Source organism: Aotus nancymaae, unplaced genomic scaffold (genome assembly GCF_030222135.1).
Source record: "Aotus nancymaae isolate 86718 unplaced genomic scaffold, 86718_ANA_hifiasm-v0.15.2.pri h1tg000014l, whole genome shotgun sequence".
Taxonomy (NCBI): domain Eukaryota; kingdom Metazoa; phylum Chordata; class Mammalia; order Primates; family Aotidae; genus Aotus; species Aotus nancymaae.
In genome coordinates this window covers 63747544-63772807 of record NW_026988425.1, presented here as the reverse complement: position 1 = coordinate 63772807, position 25264 = coordinate 63747544, and the positions used below count along the sequence as shown (strand labels likewise).

The 25264-nt window shown below is 40.1% G+C and overlaps 1 protein-coding gene across 2 annotated transcripts in view; it reads left to right on the top strand.

The window, feature by feature from the left end:
• Positions 1-20104, top strand: part of LOC105723933 (survival motor neuron protein) — a 45135-nt gene extending 25031 nt beyond the window's left edge. For both annotated transcript variants that reach the window (XM_012462199.2, XM_012462198.2), the window contains exons 3-9: positions 1249-1368; positions 2518-2718; positions 2875-3027; positions 4598-4699; positions 6009-6119; positions 15886-15939; positions 16438-20104. In XM_012462199.2, the coding sequence (XP_012317622.2) occupies positions 1249-1368; positions 2518-2718; positions 2875-3027; positions 4598-4699; positions 6009-6119; positions 15886-15936 (738 nt within the window). In that variant the 3' untranslated portion in view covers positions 15937-15939; positions 16438-20104. The remainder of the gene's footprint in view (positions 1-1248; positions 1369-2517; positions 2719-2874; positions 3028-4597; positions 4700-6008; positions 6120-15885; positions 15940-16437) is intronic.
• The last annotated feature ends 5160 nt before the right edge of the window (positions 20105-25264 follow it).

Here is a 25264-nt window from a genome sequence, read left to right as displayed (position 1 = left end):
AAACAAGACACTTAAATAGTTGGCCAACATCATCACCTTCTCCACTCTCTGAAGTGTTTAGTCTTACTGAGAACTAAATATGGGTCATCAGTAGTCCAGGCTACCTGGAGCAAACAGAGCATATACTCATGCAGTGTATAAAGAGCACCAAGCATACTGAGTTCATGTTTTTCTCATAGTTACTCTTGTGACATGAGCTAAGGATCAGACCTCTATGTCACCTTTGTAGCTGAATTCTAGATTTTTTTACTTTTTTTTTTTTTTGAGATGGGGTCTTGCCCTGTCACCCAGGCTGCAGTGTTGTGGCACGATTATGCCTCACTGCAGCCTTCAACTCATGAGCTCAAACAGTCCTCCTACCTCAGCTTTCTGAGTAGTTGGGACCACAGGCATGGGTCACCACACCCAGCTCATTTTTGTAGTCTTTGTAGAGAGTCAGTCTCACTGTGTTGCCCAGACTGGCCTGGAACTCCTGAACTCAAATGATCCCTCCGCCTTGACCTCCCAAAGTGCTGGGATTACAGGAATGAGCTGCTGCACCTGGCCTAGATTTTTAAATGTGCTTTTCAATATACACTGAAACTGGAAGTCGACTAAAAAAGAATTACCAAGAGAGTTCTATAAAATAGAGATTGAAATGGGGCTCAATGTGGGATGGCTTGGTGATGTTGCAGGGGGAAGTAATCTGAGTAAAGAAGGAAAAGAACTGATTTGGGAAAACGATAGTTTTAGTAGTGTTGAGTTTGAGGTATGAAGATGTAAAATTGATCATTGGAAATGTTGGATTCAGCAAAGTCAGATCTGGATAATAGTGTCAGAAGTGTGTTTGCAGACTGTTGTAATTAAAGTATTAAGAATAGATGGCCTTAAGCAAGTAAAAAAGGATGGCCAGTTTTTATTGGGAATGCCTGTGTAAGGCTTGATCAGAAGTACTGAAAGCATTGGGGACCTACATTGCTATGACATCCAAGGTGCCATGAATGTCAGGAAGCAAAATAATTAACAGGGCCTAATGTTACAGAGAGGTTGAGAGCAAGGAGATTTGATTAAAAGGGTCTTTAGAGCTGATAATCAGATATAATGCCTTTCAGAGCAGTTTTTATAGTGTAGGAGGTGGTCAAAAGGAAATAGATGCTTTCTGAGGTGGTGGATCCTTGATACCAGCTTGTAGTGGTAACTGAGTTATGTTGTGACTTTTATTTTAGGTACCACCCTATAACATGTACATTTTTATTCCTGTTTTCATAGCATGCTCTAAAGAATGGTGACATTTGTGAAACTTCAGGTAAACCAAAAAGCACACCTAAAAGAAAACCTGCGAAGAAGAATAAAAACCAAAAGAAGAATACTGCAGCTCCTGTAAAACAGGTTATTTCAAAATGTTGAGATTTAACTTCGAAGGATATCTTGTTAGTCCTTATTTAAAGTTAGTAAAATATCTTTAACTTTAGTGATTAGTACAGTGTTTCTATTGACATACAATTATAAAACATCAAAAACAACTATTAAATTTTCTATTTAGGAACATACATGTTAGTCATGAAAGTATAAGGAATTAGATGGGAATGATAAATCTAAAATCAGGATATGCGTTCCATTTGTGAGTGGAAGGCGGGTAGAAGGAGATGCTGTTTGGGAGGAGTACCCAACGACTGTAAGCTGAATTAGCAGTGTTTTATGTCTTAAGCTGAGAGATGGATTTTTTTTTTCCCTTTTTTCTTCAAAAACTCTAGAACTATTAATTCCAAGGAACCCAGAAGTCTAGGTAGATGATTTCTGCTAGTTAAAAACAGTAGTCCACGCCTGTAATCCCAGCACTTTGGGAGGCCGAGGCGGGTGGATCACGAGGTTAAGCGATCGAGACCATCCTGGTCAACATGGTGAAACCCCATCTCTACTAAAAATACAAAAAAATTAGCTGGGCATGGTGGCGTGTGCCTGTAATCCCAGCTACTCAGGAGGCTGAGGCGGGAGAATTGCCTGAACCCAGGAGGTGGAGGTTGCAGTGAGCCGAGATTGCGCCATTGCACTCCAGCCTGGGTAACAAGCGAAATTCCATCTCCAAAAAAAAAAATTAAAAAAAGATAAAAAAAAAAAAACCCAGTAGTCCTGAAAACTGAATATTTTGGTGTCTCATTAGCCAACTTTAGTTTCATCATTACCAAGGAGGAAGAGAGCTAATAGTTGATGAGCTCTAGGCCAGATCAGAGTGCTGGGCACCATATGCATTTTCTGTCCTTCCTGCTCTTCACAGCAGATATGGGAAGTAGCTTATATTATAGCCATCTAATAAGATGGGGAAACGAAGACTCAGAGATTCAGAAACTTGTCCATGATTATATAAGAGAGAGTTGGAATTCAGATTTATGTGTTTAGACCCCAAGCCTTTCTCATTACATCATTTTGCCTTCCAAATCTCTACTCTATTCTTCACCTCCCCACTGATCAAAACAAGATGATAGTTTACCCTCTTCAAAAAAAATGTTTGCATGTATGTATCTTTGATTTCTTTTGTAGTGGAAAATCGGAGACAAATGTTCTGCCATTTGGTCAGAAGACGGTGGCATTTACCCAGCTACCATTGCTTCAATTGACTTTAAGAGAGAAACCTGTGTTGTGGTTTACACTGGATATGGAAACAGGGAGGAGCAAAATCTGTCTGACCTACTTTCCCCAATGTCCGAAGTAGCTAATAATATAGAACAGAATACTCAAGAGGTAAGGATACAAAAAAAAATTCAGTTTCTGGAAGCAGAGACTTGATGAGAAACTGTTAAACAGCATAAGTAGTTGTCAGTTAGATACACCGAGGCATTAAGTTTTTCTTAATGACACCCTTATAACAAAAACCTACATATTTTTTTCTTTTTAAAGAATGAAAATGAAAGTCAAGTTTCAACAGATGAAAGTGAGAACTCCAGGTCTCCTGGAAATAAATCAGATAACATCAAGTCCAAAGCTACTCCATGGAACTCTTTTTTCCCTCCACCACCCCCTATGCCAGGGCCAAGACTGGGACCAGGAAAGGTAAACCTACTTATGAAAGGTTTCCCACAAAATAGTTACTATCAGGACGTGTAACCTTTTTATTAACTAATTTGTAGCTCTCCCATGAAACCTTTGTAACTCTTGTTAAATGTTGTAAAGACACAAGAAATAAGACAATGAAATAAGATAATGATGCAAAATAGTTATTTTTTTTTTAAAAAAACCTTAGACTGTGAATGTGTTCTTTTAAAAAAAAAACACTGCAGTGAATGCCACAAAATACTTTATGCAAAAGATTTATCCAGCTTCTTTTGTGGAGTATTAGGTATTAGACTAATAATGAGCACACTTATTTAAGTTAGAAAGTATAATAATTTATCATCAGCTGGATGACATGCTGTTGTTTCCCATGTCACCTGTATAAGATATGTAAAATAAGAACACATCATTTACATCTAATATACATACAATCCCGTGGTGCTCTCAGATTGTTTTGTAGAGTTCAAATGTAACTATTGTTTTCATTTATGATCCTTTGATTATAAGTAACAGAAACTAGGTCTATTATGAGAAAACACTGAACATCTGTTTAAAAAAAAAAAAACTGGTTCTAAAAAGATTTGTATTATAGGTTAGATTATGTCATGGAACCTAAGGGCTTGTCCCTTTCCAGTTCTTTTGTGTAAACCAGCGATTTCTTCTGTGGAGGGAATGGTATTTAGGCAATAATTTTTTTTTTTTTTTTTTTTGAGACAGAGTGTTGCTCTGTCGCCCAGGCTGGAGTGCAATAGCACATTCTTGGTTCACTGCAACCTCCACCTTCTAGGTTGAAGCAATTCTCCTGCCTCAACCTCCCGAGTAGCTGGGATTGCAAGTGCCCCACCACCACATCCGGCTAATTTTGTATTTTTAATAGAGGTGGGGCTTCACCATGTTGGCCAGGCTGGTCTCGAACTTCTGACCTCAAGTGATCTGCCCACCTTGGCCTCCCAAAGTGCTGGGATTACAGATGCCTGGCCTAGGCAATCATTTTTTAAAATCAAGCATGATTCATCTAAAGTTTTTCTTAAGATTTTCTGTGATAACTTTCTTATTGAGGCTGACATCATGTTATATAGTTTCTTGAATCTAAAATGATAAATCCTCTTAGAATGTATATATTATGCTTCTTTGGTCTCGGGGCTGATTTTTATAAGGTGTGAGATTTGCTAGTTTTCACAATATGTACTCTAAGTTAGCTTATACAGCTAAACTGGTTTCCATAAAAACATTATATAATTTAGTTAATGAAATTGGGAGTATAGTCTTTTATGATTGAAATAACCTTGCTAAATAGACTGTGTCTGATTTATTAGGTAATTACCACTCTTATTTTGTTTTACTTCCTTAATGTCTACCTAGAAAGGAAATGAGAAAAATCTAGGGGTTGTCATTTGAATTATGAGTCTGTTTGACTTCAGGATTTGGTGCATGAAATTTCACTTTATCTTTTTTATACGTATAGTACACATATTATTCTGGGTATTTTTATTCTTTTGATTTTTAATCATTTTTATTTGCTTCATATTGAAATGGGTAAATTAATTTTCCTTTGAACTATTCCTTATAGCCAGGTCTAAAATTCAATGCACCGCCACCACCACCACCACCACCACCTCCACCACCTCCCTTTCTACCACACTGCTTGCCTCCATTTCCTTCTGGACCACCAGTAAGTAAAAAAGCATGTATATATTAGATTTTGCTTTCACGTTCAATTTGATATTTAGCAGAATAGAGGATTGGAAAATGTCATTGTAGACCATCCCTAGGGCCAGATTCTAATGGGTAGAAATTTGAACTAAACCTCTGGGTTATTTGTGTATGTGTTTTTAATTCTTTTCTGTTACCTAAATGCAGTGTTCTTGTAGTGCCAACTCTAGGCTCTGTGTTGCCAGCTTCTTTCCTGGCAGAAGTTGGTATCTATTCTATAGGGAGGTTCCTGTTAGAAAGGATTTAATTATACCATATATAAGGGATTAGTATTTTAGTATTTGTCCTTCTAGGTATAGTTGGATGTTAGTTTCTGATGTAAACTGGATTTCTTTTTTTTTTTTTTGAGGCAGTTTTGCCCTTGTTCCCCTGGATGGTGTACAGTGGTGTGATCTTGGCTCAGTCTCTGCCTCTAGGTTCAAGCGATTCTCCTGTCTCAGCCTCACGAGTAGCTGGGACTACAGGTGTGCATCACCACACTCAGCTAACTTTTGTATTATTAGTAGAGACAGAGTTTTCACCCTGTTGGCCAGGCTGGTCTTCAACTCCTGACCTCAGGTGATCCACCTGCCTCAGCCTCCCAGAGTTCTGGGATTACAGACATGAGCTACCGCACCTGGCTGTAAACTGGATTTCTAACGGTAAATTTTTAGGTATTAACAATAGATACAAAGATACTTTTTGACATACTGTGTATTGGGGTGGGGTTAGGACAGATGTTCTACCCAAGGCCTTTACTTAAAATGGCCCTTGAAATGCTGTGTGAGCTCTTTGTGTGCATGTATGTGTGTATGTGCACATGTGTGTTGAGGAAAAGCATGAAAGCATTTGTACTTGATTTTTTTACTCATAGCTTCGTAGTAGAACAGATATATAGTCTAATGAAATAAAAATGTTTAAACATTTTATGTCACTGTTAGTTGATCCTTGTTTAATTTAATTTTGTTGGTCTTTTGTTGTTACTGGTTGGCTTTCTCCAAATGCTAGATACATTAAGAAATTTAAGGCTGGGTGCAGTGACTCATGCCTGTAATCCCAGCACTTTAGAAGGCCGAGGCAGGAGGATCACTTGAATTCAGGAGTTTGAGACCTGTCTGGGCAATTTAGCAAGACCACATCTTTGTTTAGGGGAAAAAAAGAAAGAAATTTAAGTAGAAGATGATCTAAGCAAACATACACTTAATATCCAGCATTCGCTATATAATATAAATCTCCAGACTTTACTTTTTTGTTTACTGGATATAAAATATACCTTTTTCTGTCTCCAGATAATTCCCCCACCACCTCCCATATGTCCAGATTCTTTTGATGATGCTGATGCTTTGGGAAGTATGTTAATCTCGTGGTACATGAGTGGCTATCATACTGGCTATTATATGGTAAGTAAGATGCTTAGCATCTTTTCCTAACAATGTTTTGTAGTTATGTGACTTTGTTTTGTAAATTTATAAAATACTACTTGCGCTGGGCGCGGTGGCTCAAGCCTGTAATCCCAGCACTTTGGGAGGCCGAGGCGGGTGGATCACGAGGTCAAGAGATCGAGACCATCCTGGTCAACATGGTGAAACCCCGTCTCTACTAATACAAAAAAAAAAAAAATTAGCTGGGCACGGTGGCGCGTGCCTGTAATCCCAGCTACTCAGGAGGCTGAGGCAGGAGAATTGCCTGAACCCAGGAGGCGGAGATTGCGGTGAGCCGAGATCGCGCCATTGCGCTCCAGCCTGGGTAACAAGAGCGAAACTCCGTCTCAAAAAAAAAAAAAAAAAAAAAATACTACTTGCTTCTCTCTTTATATTAGTAAAAAATCAAAATAAAAAATACAACTATCTGTCTGAGGCTTAAATTACTCTTGCATTGTCCCTTAGTATAATTGTAGTTAATTTTAAAAAGCTTTCATGGTTTTCTTTGGTCATTTTGATTATATATAATCTAACAATATATTTAAATTCTTTTTCTAAATAATTTTTTAATCTCTGCTTTCATTTGAGATTGATTGTAGGGGATGGAAAAGATGGGATAATTTTTCGTAAAATAAAAGTGAAATTATTTTTGTGCACAAAGATCTGGGGTAATATGTACCATATTGAACCTTGGGGCCTGTGGCTTCAAACTTGTCACTTTATACATTAGTCTCCTACAGACAAGTTCTATTATATTTTAGTCAAAACATTTAAAATTATTTTTAAAAGGAAGCTCTTATGCCCTGCTAAAATTATGATGTGATATTGTAGACACTTGAATTTTTAGTAAATTAATGCAGAAGAAACAACCGACTAAAAGGTGTAAGTTTTTATTTTTATTTTATTTATTTATTTTTGAGATGGAGTTTTGCTCTTGGTACCCAGGCTGGAGTGCAATGATGTGATCTCGGCTCACTGCAACCTCCGCCCCCCCAGACTCAAGCAGTTCTCCTGCCTCAGCCTCCCAAGTAGCTAGGATTACAGGCATGTGCTACCACACCTGGCTAATTTTGTATTTTTAGTAGAGATGGGGTTTCACCATGTTGGTCAGGCTAGTCTCAAACTCTTGACCTCAGGTGATCACCTACCTCTGCCTCCCAAAGTGCTGGGATTACAGGTGTGAGCCATCATGCCCAGCAGGTGTAAGTTTTTAAATGTATCATCTGTGTGTGCCCCCATTAATATTTTTATTTAAAAGTTAAGGCCAGGTTTGGTGGCTCACACCTGTAATCCCAACACTTTGTGAGGCCAAGGCAGGCAGATCACTTGAGGTCAGGAGTTCGAGACCAGCCTAGTCAACATGATGAAACCCTGTCTCTACTACAAATACAAAAAAGAATTTAGCCTAGCGTAGTGGCGCACACCTGTAATCCCAGCTACTTGAGAAACTGAGTCAGGACAGTTGCTTGATCCTGAGAGGCAGAAGTTGCAGTGAGTCGAGATTGCACCACTGCACTCCAGCCTGGGTGACAGCGAGACTCCATCTCAAAAGAGAAAGGAAAAGGCCTGGCACAGTGGGTCACACCTATAATCCCAGTACTTTGGGAGATCAAGGCAGGTGGATCACTTGAGGTCAGGAGTTTAAGACTAGCCTGGCCATATATTTAGTGACACCCCGTCTCTACTAAATATATAAAACTTAGCCCAGTGTGGTGACAGGCAGCTATAATCCCAGCTACTTGGAAGACTGAGGCAGGAGAATCACTTGAACCTCGGAGGCAGAGGCTACAGTGAGCCAAGATTGTATCTCTGCACTCCAGCCTGGCCAACAGAGTGAGACTCTGAGGGAAAAAAAAGTCTCTCTTCAGTTGTTGTGGTAAAACCTTGGTATATTTGTATGTATTATGAATTCCTCATTTTAATGACCAAAAAGTAACAAATCAGTAGCTTGTAATTTGTTTTGAGATCAGTTATAACTCTCTAAACTTTTGTGGTTTTTAAATTATGAAATATTTGAAAAAATATATAATGTATATATAAAGTATCGGCATAATTTATGTTCTAAATAGCTTTCTTGAGATATAATTCACATGGTGTGCAGTTTACCTTTGAAAGTATACATGTCGGTGGTTTTGGTTTTCACAGTTATGCAGCCGTCACTACAATTTTAGAACATTTTCATCACCCCAAAAAGAAACCCTGTTACCCTCATTTTCCACAGCCCTCGAGAGTCAGTACACTTTCTGTCTCTCTCTCTCTCTCTTTTTTTTTTTTTGAGATGGAGTCTCTCTCTTTCACCCAGGCTGGAGTGCAGTGGCACGATCTGGCTCACTGCAACCTTTGCTCCCTGGGTAAAAGCAATTCTCCTGCCTCAGACTCCTGAGTAACTGGGATTACAGGCGCACACCACCATGACTGGCTCATTTTTGTATTTTTTGTTGAGATTGGGGTTTCACTGTGGTGGCCAGGATGCTCTTGATCTCCTGACCACGCAATCCACCTGCCTTGGCCTCCCAAAGTGCTGGGATTACAGGCGTGAGCCACTGCGCCTGGCCTTTGTCTCTTTTTTAAATTTTGACATGGAGTCTCACTCTGTCACCCACGCTGGAGTCTAATGATGCTATCTCGGCTCACCTCAACCTCCACCTCCCAGGTTCAAGCAGTTCCCATGCCTCGGCCTCCCAGGTAGCTGAGATTACAGGGTGCCTGCCACCATGCCCAGCTAGTTTTTATATTTTTAGCAGAAGCGGGGTTTCACCATGTTGGCCAGGCTGGTCTCAAACTCCTGACCTCAAGTCGTCTGCCCACCTTGGCCTCCCAAAGTGCTGGGATTACAGGTGTGAGCCACTGTGCCTGGCCCTATGCTTTCTGTCTCTGTGAATTTGTCTATTTTGGACATTAAATGTAAATGGAATTATACTATTTGTGGTCTTTTGTGCTTGGCTTCTTTTACTTAGCATACTATTTTCAAGATTCATCCATGCTGTAGCATGCATCAGTACTTCAGTCCTTCTTATTGATGAATATTCCATTGTTTGGTTATTTCACATTTTATCCATTGACCAGTTCATGGACATTTGGGTCGTTTTTATTTTTGGGCTATAATGAATAATGTGGCTTTGAACATTTGTTTGCACTGTTTTTTGTTGTTGGTGGTGGTGGTTTTAGTTTTGGTTTTTTGTTTTGTTTTGTTTTGTTTTTTGAGACAGGCTCTTGCTCTGCCACTGAGGCTGGAATACTGTGACATGATCATATCTCACTGCAGCCTCAAACTCCTGGGCTCAGCAAGGCCCCTTCTTCACCATGCCCAGTCCAGAATATTTTCATTACCCAGAAAGAAACCCTATACACCTTAGAATTTACTCCCTAATATCTTCTCCTCCCAGCTCCTGACAACCGCTAATTTGCTTTCTATGGATTTGCCTATTCTGTACATTTTATATAAATGGAATTTTACAATATGTGGCCATTTATACCTGGATTCTTTTACTTAGCATAAGTTTCTCGAGGTTCATCCATATTGAAGCCATATATCTGTACTTCATATCTTTTGTTGCTGAATAATATTTCATCATATAGACATGCAATAATTTGTTTATCCAGAAAGGGATTTGGGTTGTTTCCTCTTTGGGTTATGATAAATAATGCTGTTAAGAATGTTTGTGTGCTGAATTTTGTACGGGCATGTTTTCAGTTCTCTTGGATATGCAACTAGGAGTATAATTGTAGGCTCTTAGGCCAACTCCATGTTTAACTCTTTGAGGAACTTTGAAACCGTTTTCTGAAATGGCTGCACCATTTTACATTTCCAACAGTGTCTAAGGGTTCTTCATTCTCTACATTCTCTTCAGCAGTTGTTATTGTCTCTGATTATAGCCATCCTAGTAGGTGTGAAATGGTACCTTACTGTGGCATTGATTTGCATTTCCTAATTACTGAATGATGTTGCATCTTTTCATAAGCCTGCTGGTCATTTATATATCTTCTTTGCAGAAATGTCTTTTCAAATCTTTTGCTTATTTTTTAATTGGGTTGTTTGTCTTTATTGTTGGGTATTAATAGCTCTTTATATTTTCTGGATAATAGGACATCATCATAATCTCTTAACTTACTACAGTAGTTCCCAAATCTCATGTCTCACCCTGCTAAATTTATTTTTCATACAGAAGCTAGAGTGATATTTTAAAATGTAAAGTAGATCCCATTTCTTCGTTTAAAAGACCCTCCAATAGCTTCCAGTAACACTTGGGTTAAAATCCAAACCTTTTACCCTGGTTTGCAAAGTATAACATGTTGTGTTTCTTTACCTAAATCTCATTTCATGATCTCTCTTCCTCTGCTCCAGCAACACTGGCCTCTTTTCTTCCTCTTATGTACCTGGTTTATAGCTTCTTCAGGGCCTTAGCACTCACTGTTCTTTCATCTGGAGACCCTACCTCAGATTTCACTTGTTTGGCTTCTTGCCATTCAGATATCACCTTAAATTTTACCTTCCCTCTTCAGTCTGGAAGTGATAACCCATCATTTTCTATCACTTTACCCCACTTAGATTCTCTGTATATCATTTGTCATTCCCTAATATAATTTTTCTTGCCTGTTTTATCTGTTTATGCCCAGTAGAATGTAAGTGCCATGAGAGCAGGGACCCTGTCTGTCTTGTAGTCCTTGTATCTTGTATCTGTGGCATTTAGAACAGTGCCTAGTTCCTAATAAACTTAGTTCAGAATAAGTTGGTATTTTGCCAAATGTTGAACATTAAAAAGGTTTAACGCTGATAATTAGATATCCATTTATATATATAAAGTTTTGTGTAGATTATTTCCTTATGGCTAAGAAATGATCAGGTAAAAAAAAGTGTAAACATTTTAATAGCTTTTGATACATACTGACAACTGGCTTTCCAAAATTCTTCCTATATGCATTGCCACCTGTACAATTTGAAAATGCCTATTTTACCATAGCTCTTGATAGTTATGGATCTTATTATTGATGGTTCTAGCAACAGTTTAAAAATATGAATGCACTTATGTGTTAGAATATAGTTGAAGGATGACATGGATGAAAAATTAGAGTTAAATTGTACTTAAATATTCCTGTTTCAGGCACTTGATAGTACTGTTATTAAAACCTAGTGAGTTTTTCAGTAGACTTACTGAAAAGTCAGGTGGCTTTTTTTTTTTTTTTTGAGACAGGGTCTCACTCTGTCTCAGGGTCTCACTCTGTCATCCAGGCTGGAGTGCAGTGGTGTGATTTTGGCTCACTGCAGCCTCCGCCTCCTGGGCTCAAGCAATCCTCCCAGCTCAGCCTCCTGAGTAGCTGGGACTACAGGCATGTGCCATGCGTGGCTAATTTTTGTATTTTTTTATTGTAGATATGGGGTTTCACCATGTTTCCCAGGCTGGTCTCAAACTCCTGAGCTCAAGTGATCTGCCCACCTCAGCCTCCCAAAGTGCTGGGGTTACAGGTGTGAGCCTCTTGACCAATAACATCCAGATGTTTCTGTTTCTTTTACCTGAGTTTGAGCAGCAATTGTTGGGCAGAGCCTTCTCCAGAATATTTGCTACAAATTCTGGCTAACTAGAGAAATGATCCTTATTTTTAGAAGTATGTTCTGCATAGTCATTAAAATTAATTAATTAAAATATAAACATATGAACTTCAGTTCGGAAATGTTAGGAAATTCCAGTTTCCTTAGCCTGCATTTTTGTCTCTTGGAATTTTATTTATTTATTTATTTTTATTTTTATTTTTTATTTATTTTATTTATTTATTTATTTTTTTTGAGACGGAGTTTCGCTCTTGATACCCAGGCTGGAGTGCAATGGCACGATCTCGGCTCACCGCAACCTCCGCCTCCTGGGTTCAGGCAATTCTCCTGCCTCAGCCTCCTGAGTAGCTGGGATTACCGGCACGTGCCACCGTGCCTAGCTAATTTTTTTTTTGTATTAGTAGAGACGGGGTTTCACTATGTTGACCAGGATGGTCTCGATCTCTTGACCTCGTGATCCACCCGCCTCGGCCTCCCAAAGTGCTGGGATTACAGGCTTGAGCCACCGCGCCCGGCCAATTATTTTTTATTTTTTTAAAGACAGGGTTTCACCATGTTGGCCAGGCTGGTCTTGAACTCCTGACCTCAGGTGATCTGCCCCCCTCGGCCTCCCAAAGTGCTGAGATTACAGGCGTGAGCCACCATGCCTGGCATCTCTTGGAATTTTTATCGTTAAAAAAAATAAGCCGGCTGGGCACAGTGGCTTACCCATGTAACCCCAGTGCTTTGGGAGGCTGAGGTGACGTGATTGCTTGAATCCAGGAGTTGGAGATGTGCCTGGGCAACATGTCGAGAGCCTGTGTCTACAAACAGTTTTTTAAAAAATTAGCTGGGCATAGTGACATGCACCTGTTATCCTAGCTATTTGGGAGGCTGAGGCAGGAGGATTCCCTGAGCCCAGGAATTCAAGGCTACAGTGAGCTATGATCACACCATTGTGTTACTGACCATGTGTCGTTCGGCTCTCAATACAATAGAAATTGTGAGGCCAAAGGAATTTTCCTAAATAAGGCTTTCTTGGAGCATATGCCCAGGTATAAGGGAGGCAGCACAAGAGAGAGACAATTCTCTGGCTGACTCCCCAGAGGGAGTTGGAAAGGCAGTTTGTAAGAGGCTGTCGTGGGAAAAGGGTGACTTTTAGGTATGTAGAGGCAGGGAACTTTTAGCACTTGTGCAGTTTCATAACATGCTTCTTCATGCTTGGCGTGTCGCATTAGCATGTTAACATCTCCACCCTAGGTGTGATTTTTAGTATTATAATGAAGCTAAGGTTAAGGATTGTTCCTTCTCCTGGCCTTGTGTGTATGCTGGAGATGGGGTAACCCCTTGAGTAAGATTTATAGTGGGAGCTGCAGCTTCAAGGCCTCATAATCAGTAGGTATGGCCCCTTGAGTAAGATTTATGGTGCGTGGTCCAGATGGTTTGGTTGGGGTCTCCACCAGCCACAGGGCCTCCCTTGCACCAGCCTGCAGTAGAGGTCGTTGGTGGGGTAGGAGAAGGAGGCGCTGAGTCCCATCCCTACCCTGTCTCAATTGTACTTCACCCTGGGCAACGGAGAGAGATGCTGTCTCTAAACAAACAAAAAGAACAAACCACTGCTGATTGTTAGGTTTTCCAACAGCTTAAGTGTGGTTTTTTGTTGTTGGTTTGGTTTTTGTTTTTTTACATTTTTAAAAATAGAATCAGGGTCTTGTTCTGTCTCCCAGGCTGAAGTGCAGTGGCACAATCATGCCCGGGCTCAAGTAATCCTCCCATCTCAGCCTCCTGAGTAGGTGGGACTACAGGCACAAGCCACAGTGTCCAGCTGATTTTTAAATTTTTAGTAGAGATGAGGTCTCCCTGTGTTGCCCAGGCTGGTCTTGAATTCCTGTGTTCAAGTGATCCTCTCACCTTGGCCTCCCAGAATGGTGCAACTACAAGTGGGAGCCATTCCCCGGCCCAGCTTCAGTATTTTTAAGATGTCATTGCCTTATGCTGGCAATTCTTAACCTTTATTCTTCAGAAGCCACGTGGTTGAGATAGGCTCTGAGTCCAGCTCTTAACCTCTATCTTATTATCCTAAAAATCTAAGCAGAATGCAAATAACTAAGAATAATATTGTTGAAATAACATAAAATAGGTTATAACTGTGGTACTCACTAGTAACAAATCTCTCAATACATCTTAAGGTCTGTAAATTAGTAATGAAATGGGAAGCTGCTGCAAGCTAGTGTACATACAGAGAGATAGAAGGCATCGAAGCCAGAAGAGAGAGGACATTTGGGCTAGATCTGACCAGAAAAAAAACAGATGTTTTAGTATTAATTTTTGTTTGGCTTTAATTTTTTTTTTTTTTTTTTGGCGAGTGCTGGTCTTTAATGGTCTCATTTTAATAAATGAGTATGACACAAGTAGTTTAAGGTTGTTGCAGGATGAGCCGCTGACAGAACCCCTCAGACACCTGAGTGAGGAAGGACGAGACTTTATTCAGCTGTGGAGCATTGATAGACTTGCATCCAAAGCATCCAAAAGCCGAGCTCTCCAAAAAGAAGTTTCTTTCCCTTTTTAAGGGCTTACAACTCTAAAGGGGGAACTGTGAAACTGTGTCATTGCCCGTTGGCTGGGCACCTGACCTCACAGTCTTCGGCTTTTATTGATTTGCTAATTTATATTTGGGATGCGCAGGAAGGGAAGAAGGGGAAGGGTTACAGGAGCTGAACAAAGGCAGTAAATCACTTGGTGGCAGATGCAACTCTAAGTGGGGGTCTGGACTCTGCAAACATGGAGGACAGGGCTGGAGGCAGGTTCCTGGGTCAGAGGAAGAACATTCCTCTGCTGCATTCTCAGGGTTTATAGATAACATAGGCACCTGTTACAGAAGGGGAGTTATTCTCCCAGCCCTCAGGCCTCTCTGCAGCAAGGCCACTGGCGTCAACTAGTTGCCTGACTACTGACTTCAGCTTCTTGCTATTTTACTTTTTCTACCAGCAAGCAACAGGCAGGAAATAAATGTCTTCCTCTCACAAGGTCATATATTTTATTTGATGAAAATAAGGTGTAAGTGGGCTCAGGAATATCATTGGACATATTGAAAGAAAAAATATTTTTTGAATTTTTTAAATTTGAATTTTATATTTAGAGACTGGGTCTCACTCTTGTCACTCAGGCTGAAGTACAAGGGCACATTCACAGTTCACTGCAGCCTTGACCTCTAGGACTCATGCAGTCCTCTCACCTCAGTTTCCCAAGTAGCTGGGACTACAGGGATATGCCACTCCACCTGGCTAATTTTTATTTATTTATTTATTTTTATTTTTAGATGGAGTATCGCTCTGTTACCCAGGCAAGAGTGCAGTGGCCCAGTCGCAGCTTTTTGCAGCCTCCACCTCCTGGGTTCAAGCAATTCTCCTGCCTCAGCCTCCTGAGTAGTTGGGATTACAGGCACTGGCCACCATACCCAGCTAATTTTTGTATTTTTAGTAAAGACGGGGTTTTACCATCTTGGCCAGGCCGGTCTCGAACTCATGACCTCAGATGATCCACCCACCTCAGCCTTCCTAAGTACTGGGATTACAAGCGTGAGCTACTTTTATTTTGAGACAGCATCTTGCTCTGTCATCTAGGCTGGAGTGCAATGGCACAATCTCGGCTTACTGCAACCTCTGCTTCCTGGGTTCAAGCAATTCTCCTGCCTCGGCCTCCTGAGTAGCAGGGATTGTAGATGCCCACCACCATGCCCAGCTAATTTTTTGTACTGTTAATAGAGACGGGATTTTGCCATGTTGGCCAGGCTGGTCTCAAACTCCTGACTGCAGGTGATCCACCTGTCTTGGCCTCCCAAAGTGCTAGGATTACAGACATGAGCAACTGCGCCCAGCCTGTGCTACCATGCTTGGCCTGATTTTTTAATTTTTTGTAGAGACAGAGTCTCATTATGTTGCCCAGGGTGGTGTCAAATTCCAGGTCTCAAGTGATCCCCCCTACCTCAAGTTCCCAAAGTCGTGGGATTGTAGCCATGAGCCACCAGTGCAAGAAAAACTTAACTGCAGCCTAACAATTGTTTACTTTGGGATAATTTTTAAAGCACATTAAAAGACTATAAACTTATTTTCTGATATTTTATTGAATAAAATAAGTAAAATGTCTTGTGAAACAAAATACTTATTAACATCTGTATAAAATGTATATGCTGTTCTTCTAACTTTGATTTCCTTACAGGGTTTCAGACAAAACCAAAAAGAAGGGAGGTGCTCACATTCCTTAAATTAAGGAGTAAGTCTGCCAACATTATGAAAGTTAATTTTTGTAAAACTTTATGGTTTGTGGAAAACAAATGTTTTAGAGCATTAAAAAAGTTGAAATGTTAAAAAGTTGAAAGATTAATGTAAAACAGTATTAAAGACATTTTGATGCCACAACTATTAGATAAAAGGTTAATATGCATCCCTACTAGAATTCTAATGGTGTCAAAGTATCGGCTCACCAAATACTGATTGGTTGTGTGGCGAAAAACATACTTTCACAATGAAGAGAGCTTTAGGATATGATGCCATTTTCTATCACTAGTAGGCAGATAACCAGACATGTTTTTTGATTGTGATACAGGATGACCTAGGCATACTGCACTGTACGCTTTATGATATACGAAGTGCTCTAGTTAATTTTAACTGGTGTCCACAGAAGACATGGTTTCACTGGAATTTGTCTTTTTTGTTTTGTTTTGTTTCACTGGAATTTGTCAAGCCTCTGGTTGTAATTTCTCATTTGCAGGAAATGTGGCACAGACCAGCAGTAAATGACACCACTGAAGAAACGATCAGACAGATCTGGAATGTGAAACGTTACAGAAGATAACTGGCCCCATTTCTTCAAAATATCAGTGTTGGGAAAGAAAAAAGGAAGTGGAATGGGTAACTCTTCTAGAGTAAAAGTTATGTAATAACCAAATGCAATGTGAAATTTTTTATTGGACCCTATTTTGAAAAACCATTGTAAAAGACTAGGGTGGGTGTGGGTGTGGGGGCGGCACACTGGTGAGGCAGTTGAGAAAATTTGAATATGGACTAGATTTCGAATGATATTGGATAATTATTGCTAATTTTATGAGCTGTGAGAAGGGTGTTGTAGTTTATAAAAGACTTTTAATTTACGTAGTTAAGCATTTAGGAATGAAGTGTTAGATGTCTCGTAAAATGTTTAAAATGGTTTAGCAAAATGTATGTGGCAAAATGTTACCAAATCCAACTGATATATATATGGCTATTCATTGTACTATTTTTTTCTATCTTCTGTATGTTTAAAAATATATAATAAAAATATTTAATATTTTTTTAAAAATTAGCTGTGTGTCTACAAACCACAGTGCTTCCATTATTCATGTTAAAAAAAAAAAAGAGAAAAAGAAAAAATATTAGCTATGTGTCTGTGATTGTATTTCTTTTTTTTTGAGACAGGCTGGAGTGCAGTGGCATGATAGTGGCTCACTGCAACATCCACCTCCTGGGTTCAAGCGAGTCTTCTGCCTCAGCCTCCCGAGTAGCTGGGACTACAGGCGCACGCCACCACACCCAGCTAATTTTTGTATTTTTAGTAGAGACAGAGTTTCACTGTGACGGCCGGGATGGTCTCGATCTCTTGACCGTGTAATCTGCTCACCTTGGCCTTCCAAAGTGCTGGGATTACAGGCATGAGCCACCACGCCCAGCTTTGATTGTATTTCTTTTTTGCATATTATTTGGCACTTTTGCCCATATTCGTATATATTTTCATATGGATGCCATCATGGCATTTTGTGTATGTGCATGTGTATTTCCACTTAATGTCATATTTTTCTCGTCTTTACATATTCTTTTTTTTGTTTGTTTTTGAGACAGTCTTGCTCTGCTGCCCAGGCTGGAGTGCAGTGGTACGATCTCAGCTCACTGCAACACTGCTACCCAGGTGCAAGTGATTCTTGAGCCTGAGCCACCTGAGTAGTTGGGATTACAGGCCTGTGGCACCATACCCTGCTAATTTTTGTATTTTTAGTAGAGACAGAGTTTCACCATATTGGCCAGGCTGGTCTCCCTGGCCTCAAGTGATCTGCTCACCTTGGCCTCCCGAAGTGCTGGGATTACAGGTATAAGCCACCACTCCCCAGCCTTTTATTTTTTTGCAGAGATGAGGTCTCACAATTTTGCCCAGGGTGGTCTCCAACTCCTGGGTTCAACCAGTCTCCCCACTTTGACCTCCCAAAGTGCTGGGATTACAGGCCTGAGCCATCACACCTGGCCTCCACCCAGCCTTCTTATTCACCACCCCCATCTACATAATTTCCCCTCGTTGAAGCTGCTCTCTACTTATTTTTTTTCTTTTTTTGAGACAGAGTCTCACTGTCTCCCAGGCAGGCTGGAGTACAGTGGCACGATCTCAGCTCACTGCACCCTCTGCCTCCCGGTTTCAAGCAATTCTTCTGCCTCAGCCTTCCAAGTAGCTATGACTACAGGCGTGTGCCACCACTCCTAGCTTTTGTATTTTTAGTAGAGATGGGGTTTTCCCACATTGGCCAGGCTGGTCTCGAACTCCTGACCTCATGTTCTGCCTGCCTTGGCCTCCCAAAGTGCTGGGATTGTAGGCATGAGCCACCGTGCCCGGCCTCTCTACTTACTTGTATACATAGCTTTTCACATTATATTATGTTTATTGTTTATATATTGTTTTTATCTGTCTTTCCTCTTTCATTAGAGAAAAGGTACTACATCTTATTCTTCACGGTGTCTACAATATCTGGCAGTTTTTGGAAGTCAAGGATGAGCTTAGAGCATAGACTGATAGGATTGTCAAAGAAGAGAGCAAATGGAAGAGAAATTTCAGTTATTTTTGGATCAGTCTTTAATTCATCAGGACATGTTATGCATTAGTTGTATTTCTTGCTAATTTTGAAGAAGACTTAACAAATCCTACATTAGGTGAATGGTTTTGAAAGTTGAGTTAATCATAATGGTGTTTGACCTAGGACTATTTTTAGGCCCCTATTTATCTTATCTTAATAGCTAGTAATGAAGCAGCTTCCCCCTTAGATATAGACAGAAAATATCAAAGCCAGCACACTCCCAGGTAGACTAATCCTAGTAATGAAGTCAAAACTGAGCTAGTTCTCTGGCTTTCACTGTAGCAATTGTCCTTGTGGTTGTAAGGAATCCTAGATGGAAAATTGCATGGTCTGTTCTACAGCCATAGCTATACCTACATTCAGAAGACAAAGGGTGCTATATTTGAAGAGAGCCTTCATTAAGGAATCAGACAGAGATGACTTTGAGACATATTCTAAGTTTAGCTTTTCTGCAGGGTTGCCATTAACAGAAATAAACCACAGAGTTAATTTTGTTTTTGTTTTTTGTTTTTTGTTTTTTGTTTTGAGACAGAGGCTCACTCTCTTGCCCAGGCTGGAGTGCGGTGGGATGATTTCAGTTCACTGCAACCTCTGCCTCCCAGGTTCAAGCAATTCTCCTGCCTCAACCTCCTGAGCTGCTGGAATTACAGGCATGTGCCACTATGCCTGCCTAATTTTTGTGCTTTTAGTAGAGATGGGGTCTCACCATGTTGGGCAGGCTGGTCTTGAACTCCTGAGCTCAGGTGATCCACCCACCTCAGCCTCTGAAAGTGCTGGGATTACAGGCATGAATCTACCATGCCCAGCCTTTCTGTACACTTTTCATGGTATACCCTTTTATGTTTTTAAAAATGTTTGTATACATTTATTGTTAATTTTTAAGAACATGTAATTAAGGCTGGGCATGATGGCTTACACCTGTAATTCCAGCACTTTGAGAGGATGAGGCAGGTGGATCACCTGAGGTCAGGAGTACGAGACCAGCCTGGCCAACATGATGAAACCCCATCTCTACTAAAAATACAAAAGAAATTAGCTAGCCATGGTGTCGGGCACCATGGGATTACAATCCCAGCTACTCAGGAGGCTGAGGCAGGAGAATTGCTTGAACCCAGGAGGTGGAGGTTGCAGTGAGCCAAGATCACGCCACTGCACTTTAGCCTCGGTGACTAATGACTAAGCAAGACTCTGTTTCAAAAAAAAAAGAAAAAAAGTAATTAAAATCTGTCATGATATATCATTACCCTTTTTGAACTTTTAAATTTTGTATCTTTAGAGATAATTCATACAATGTTATTTAATAGGTGCTTTTTCTCTCAGTATATCTTGGAGAACACACCATATCAGTATTTAAAACTCATTCTTTTAAACATTTACAGGATATTCTTATATATAGATGTATACCATACTTAATGAATTGAGCTTTTGTGGAGGAGAGTTTTATTTCTAATTATTTGCTACTTAATAGTACAGTCAGCATCTTTAGGATTAACTATCTAGAATTAGAACTATTATGTTGAAGAGGATATTTCATTTAAATTTTTAATAAATGTTTGCTAAATTGTTCTCAGTAGAGATTGTATTAATTTATATTAATACCAACATCGAGAGTTTGTTTTCTGCAAAATAGCCAATAATTTATCAAACTTTTGAATCTTGGTCAGTTAAATAGTTGAAAAACTATCTCATATTTATAAATTTTTATCTTATGAAGCACCTTTTCATCAAAAACCTTTAATTTCCTATTGTTTACATGGTTTTCCCATTATCATTTTAGCTATTTTTATTTTCAGAGTTTTTGCTTATGCGATAGTATTTATAGTCAATTCTCATTATTTGTTGAATCTGTATTTGTAAAGGTACCTACTTGCTAAAATTTATTTGTGATCTAACATCAGTACTCATGGCAGTTTCATGGTTTTTCATGGACATACACAGAGGTGAAAAATTTGAGTACCTTACACAGATATTCCCAGCTGGGGTTGAACAATGCTCTGTTTTTTGTTTAGCTCTCTTACTATAAACAAGTGTCCTTTTTGAAAGTAGTTTATCTAGTTCCATATTTTTCACGTTTTCATCTTCTGTTTGTGATTTTACGGTTTAAAGTGATCCCCAAGCATTGTGCTGAAGTGCTATATAGTGTGGTATTCTGAGGTGCATGTGGATTGTGAGGTGTCTTATGGAATATATATGTTAGATAACCTTTGTTGAAGCATGAGTTATAGTACTGTTGAGTGGGAGTTAGATAATGAGTCAACAATATTTTATTTATATATATATATATTTATTTATTTTGAGTCTTACTCTGTTGCTCAGGCTGGAGTGCAGTGGCACAATCTCAGCTCACTGCAATCTCCTCCTTCCAGGTTCAAGTGATTCTCCTACCTCAGCCTTCCCAGTAGCTGGGATTATAGGTGCTTGCCACCATACCTGGCTTAATTTTTGTATTTTTAGTGGAAATGAGGTTTTGCCATGTTGGCCAGGCTGGTCTTGAACTCCTGATCTCAGGTGATCTGCCCACCTTGGCCTCCTAAAGTGCTGGGATTACAGGTATGAGCCACCACACCAGGTCTATATTTATTAAATAATGTGTATTTAAACAGAAACAAACATTAAACGAGGTTATGTATTAATAGGTTGATGAAAATGTGACCAAAGGCTTACAGGAACCTAACCCTGTATTTCTCTTAAGAGCAATGGCTCAGTATTCAGTAATTTGAGTGTTTGTGGCAACTTTATAGAACATGACTACCTCAAATAATGAGAATTGACTAGCTTCTTTCTTAAGTCATTTTATAAGCAATTTACAGAAGACTAAAGGGATGGTGAAAATTAAGTTTGTTAGAAATTTTAATAAGAATCCAAATATAGGAGACCCAAACTTTTTCCTATATTTTCCCAGTTTTGAATGTTTCTGTATATCTAAAAGGCATTACATCCTTTGAAAGCAGCTGTTCTTTATGCATGGATCTGGAACATACCTACGTTACAAATACTGATTTTGGATTTCAAGTGCATTTCTACTGTGTTCCGGCTTATTATTTTTATTCTTCATGAACTTACTTTGTCAAAATGCAGTACTTTTGGTTTTTAATTAATTAATTAATTAATTTTATTTTATTTTATTTTTTTGAGACAGAGTTTCACTCTTGTTACCCAGGCTGGAGTGCAATGGCGCGATCTCGGATCACCACAACCTCCGCCTCTTGGGTTCAGGCAATTCTCCTGCCTCAGCCTCCTGAGTAGCTGGGATTACAGGCACGCGCCACCATGCCCAGCTGATTTTTTGTATTTTTAGTAGAAACGGGGTTTCACCATGTTGACCAGGATGGTCTCGATCTCTTGACCTCATGATCCACCTGCCTCGGCCTCCCAAAGTGCTGAGATTACAGGTGTGAGCCACCGTGCCCGGCTTTAATTTATTTTTATTTTTTGTAGAAATAGGATCTCACTGTATTTCCCAGGCTAGCCTTGAATACCTGGCCTCTAGTGAGCCTCCTACTTTCCAAAGTGCTGGGGACTATAGGTATGAGCCACCACAGCTGTCCAAACTGCAATAGTTTGAAAACTTTAAGGCTCATAGTTTTGTTGAAGTGATGGTGATGGCTGTATTCTTTGTTATATAACAGCAAAGCATTTTTGTTTTTACTTTTTTTTTTGAGACCCTGTCTCACTCTGTTGCCCAGGCTGGAGTACAATGGTGCAATCTTGGCTCACTGCAACCTCCGCCTCCCAGGTTCAAGTAATTCTTCTGCCTCAGACTCCTGAGTAGCTGGGACTACAGGCCCCCGTCACCACGCCTGGCTAACTTTTGTATTTTTAGTACAAATGGGGTTTCACCATGTTGGTCAGGCTGTTCCCAAATTCCTGACTTCATGATCCGCCCGCCTCAGCCTCCCAAAGTGCTGGGATTACAGGAGTCAGCTACCATGCCTGGCCTACTTTTTTTTTTTTTTTTTTTTTTTGAGACGGAGTCTCGCTCTGTTACCCAGGCTGGAGTGCAATGGCGCAATCTTGGCTCACTGCAACCTCCGCCTCCCAGGTTCAAGCAATTATCTTGCCTCAGCCTTCTGAGTAGCTGGGACTATAGGTGCCTGCCACCCTACCTGGCTAATTTTTGTTTTTTGTTTTTTTTATAGAGACAGAGTTTCATCATGTTGGCCAGGATGGTCTCGATCTCCTGACCTCATGATCCACCCACCTCTGCCTCCCAAAGTGGGGGATTACAGGCGTGGGCCACTACACCCAACCTGTTTGTACAGTTATAAATACCAATTAGAATGACTCAGTGGTTTGGTTTTTATTTTTCACATCATCTTTACCTTCCAGTTATTTTGCATACATATCTGTCTTCCATACTTGTCCACTTACAAACTTTCAAGTAAATTCTGGTGTACAAGCATAAAAGATGAAAGAACACTGTCACATTGTCACTTGTCCTGTTAGCAATTGTGTGATGATTCAGCTCTTCTAAGTACAGCTACAGGGAGAGCATTCCAGGCAAGGGAAATAAGTACAAAGGCCCTAAGACATGAGTGTGTTTAACATGTTTAGGGAATAACAAGGAGTCCATTGTGGCTGGAGTGGAGGTAAGGAGGAGAGATTAGGAGATGGAGCTAAGAGAGGTAGTCAAGGGTGGGGCCATATGTAAGCAATTGTAAGGTCTTCAACACTTAACTTTAAGCTGGGAGTCCATTGAAAGGTTTTGAACCCAAGGTGTAGCATGATCTGACTTACAGAGAGAGACTTCTGATTGCTGTGTTGAAAATACACCATAGGTTTCAAGGGAGGAAGCAGGCTGACTAGTTAGAACCATGGTGGGTAGTGGTGGTTGGATCTGAGTATATTTTCCAAGTGGAGCCACCAGGATTTGCCAGTACATTGATTACATGTGGTGTATGAAAGAAGAGTGTCAAGTAAAACTCCAAGATTTTTGGCTTATGCAACTGGAAAAATAAAAGTCAGAATTTAAGGAGATGGAGGGCTGCATAAGGAGTACTTTTGTGGCAGGAAAGAAGTTGGGTTTTGAACATATGAAAATTGAGATGCCCCCTAATAGAAGTTGGACATGAATAAAGAGTCCAGGCCAGATCCAGTGACTCATGCCTGTAATCTCAACACTTTGGGAGGCCAAGGCAGAAGGATCATGTGAGCCCGGTAGTTCACGACCAAACTGGGCCACAAAATGAGACCCTGTCTATGTTATTAAAGTAAAAAAACAGTTCAGAGGAGAGGTCTGGGCTAGAGATGGAAATGTAGAAGTTAGTATAGATAAAAAATTTAAAGCCTTTCAACTAGATGAGATAGCTGAGGAAGTGCATTCAAGTAGGAAAGATGTGAGAGAACTCTGGGTTCTCTCTGGTTAGGGATCGTGTATGAGGAGAAACAGTGCAAGAGACTAAGAAGAAGCTCTCAGTGAGTTAGGAGGAAAATCAAGAGGGATGCCCTGGAAGCCAAATGAAGAAAGTGTTTTGAGGAACAGAGTTGATGGGCCATATGCTGCTAATGGGTCAACTAAAATGAGTATTTACTGAATTTAGTGATATGGAACTCATTGGTGACCGTCATAAGAGCTGTTTTGGTGGAATGGAGGAGGTAAAACATTAGAATGAGAGAACAGTTGACAGTGCATATAAAAACTCTTGCAAGGAACTTTGTATTTCTGAATTTTCATTTGGATATTAACAAAATATTTGATATAGCTTTACTAAGATTTGTTTTTGTAGAACTTCAGTTGTGTATATGAATATAACCTGTGTGTGTGTGTGTGTGTCTGTGTGTGTGTCTGTGTGTGTGTGGTGTTTTGATGTGAAATTTATTAATTGTGGGTCATGGTTAAAAAAATCTTGAGAATAAGCAGTTAGATCAAGAAAGGTAGAAGGACTATTGATCTAAGAGGTTGTGGATATAGGATATTCTACCCATGTGGACACAGTGGAAGGATTTAGGGAGTTGGAGCAGGTTGGGATATGTGATCAGAAAGTAGGAGTTTAGCTCTCTCGCTTGCCCCTGCTTTCACCATGTGATGTGTCTGCTGCCCCTTCACTTCTACCATGACAGTAAGCTTCCTGAGGTCTCCCTAGAAGCCAAGCAGATGCCAGCACCATACTTCCTGAAAAGCCTGCAGAACCATGAGCCAATTAAACCTCTTTGTAAATTACCCAGTTTCAGGTATTTCTTTATAGCAATGCAAGAATGCCCTAATACAGCAAATTGGTACTGAGAAGTTGGGCATTGCTAGTAAGATACCTGAAAATGTGGAAGCAGTTTTGGAACCAGGTAATGAATAGTAGTTCAAAGAGTTTGGAGGTCTCAGAAGACAGGAAAATGAGAGTAAGTTTGGAACTTTTTTTTTTTTTTTTTTTTTTTTTGAGACAGAGTCTTGCTTGGTCACCCAGGCTGGAGTGCAGTGGCGTGATCTTGGCTCACTGCAACCTCCACCTCCCAGGTTCAAGCAATTCTCCTGCCTCAGCCTCCTGAGTAGCAGGGATTACAAGCATGTGCCACCACACCTCGCTAGTATTTTTCTATTTTCAGTAGAGATGAGGTTTCACCATGTTGGCCAGGCTGGTCTTGAACTCCTGATCTCAAGAGCTCTACCCTCATGGCCTCCCAAAGTGCTAGGATTACAGGTGTGAGCCACTGCTCCCAGCAAGTTTGGAACTTCTTAGAGACTGGTTAAATGGTTGTGACAAAAATGATGATGGTGCTATTGACAGTGAAGTC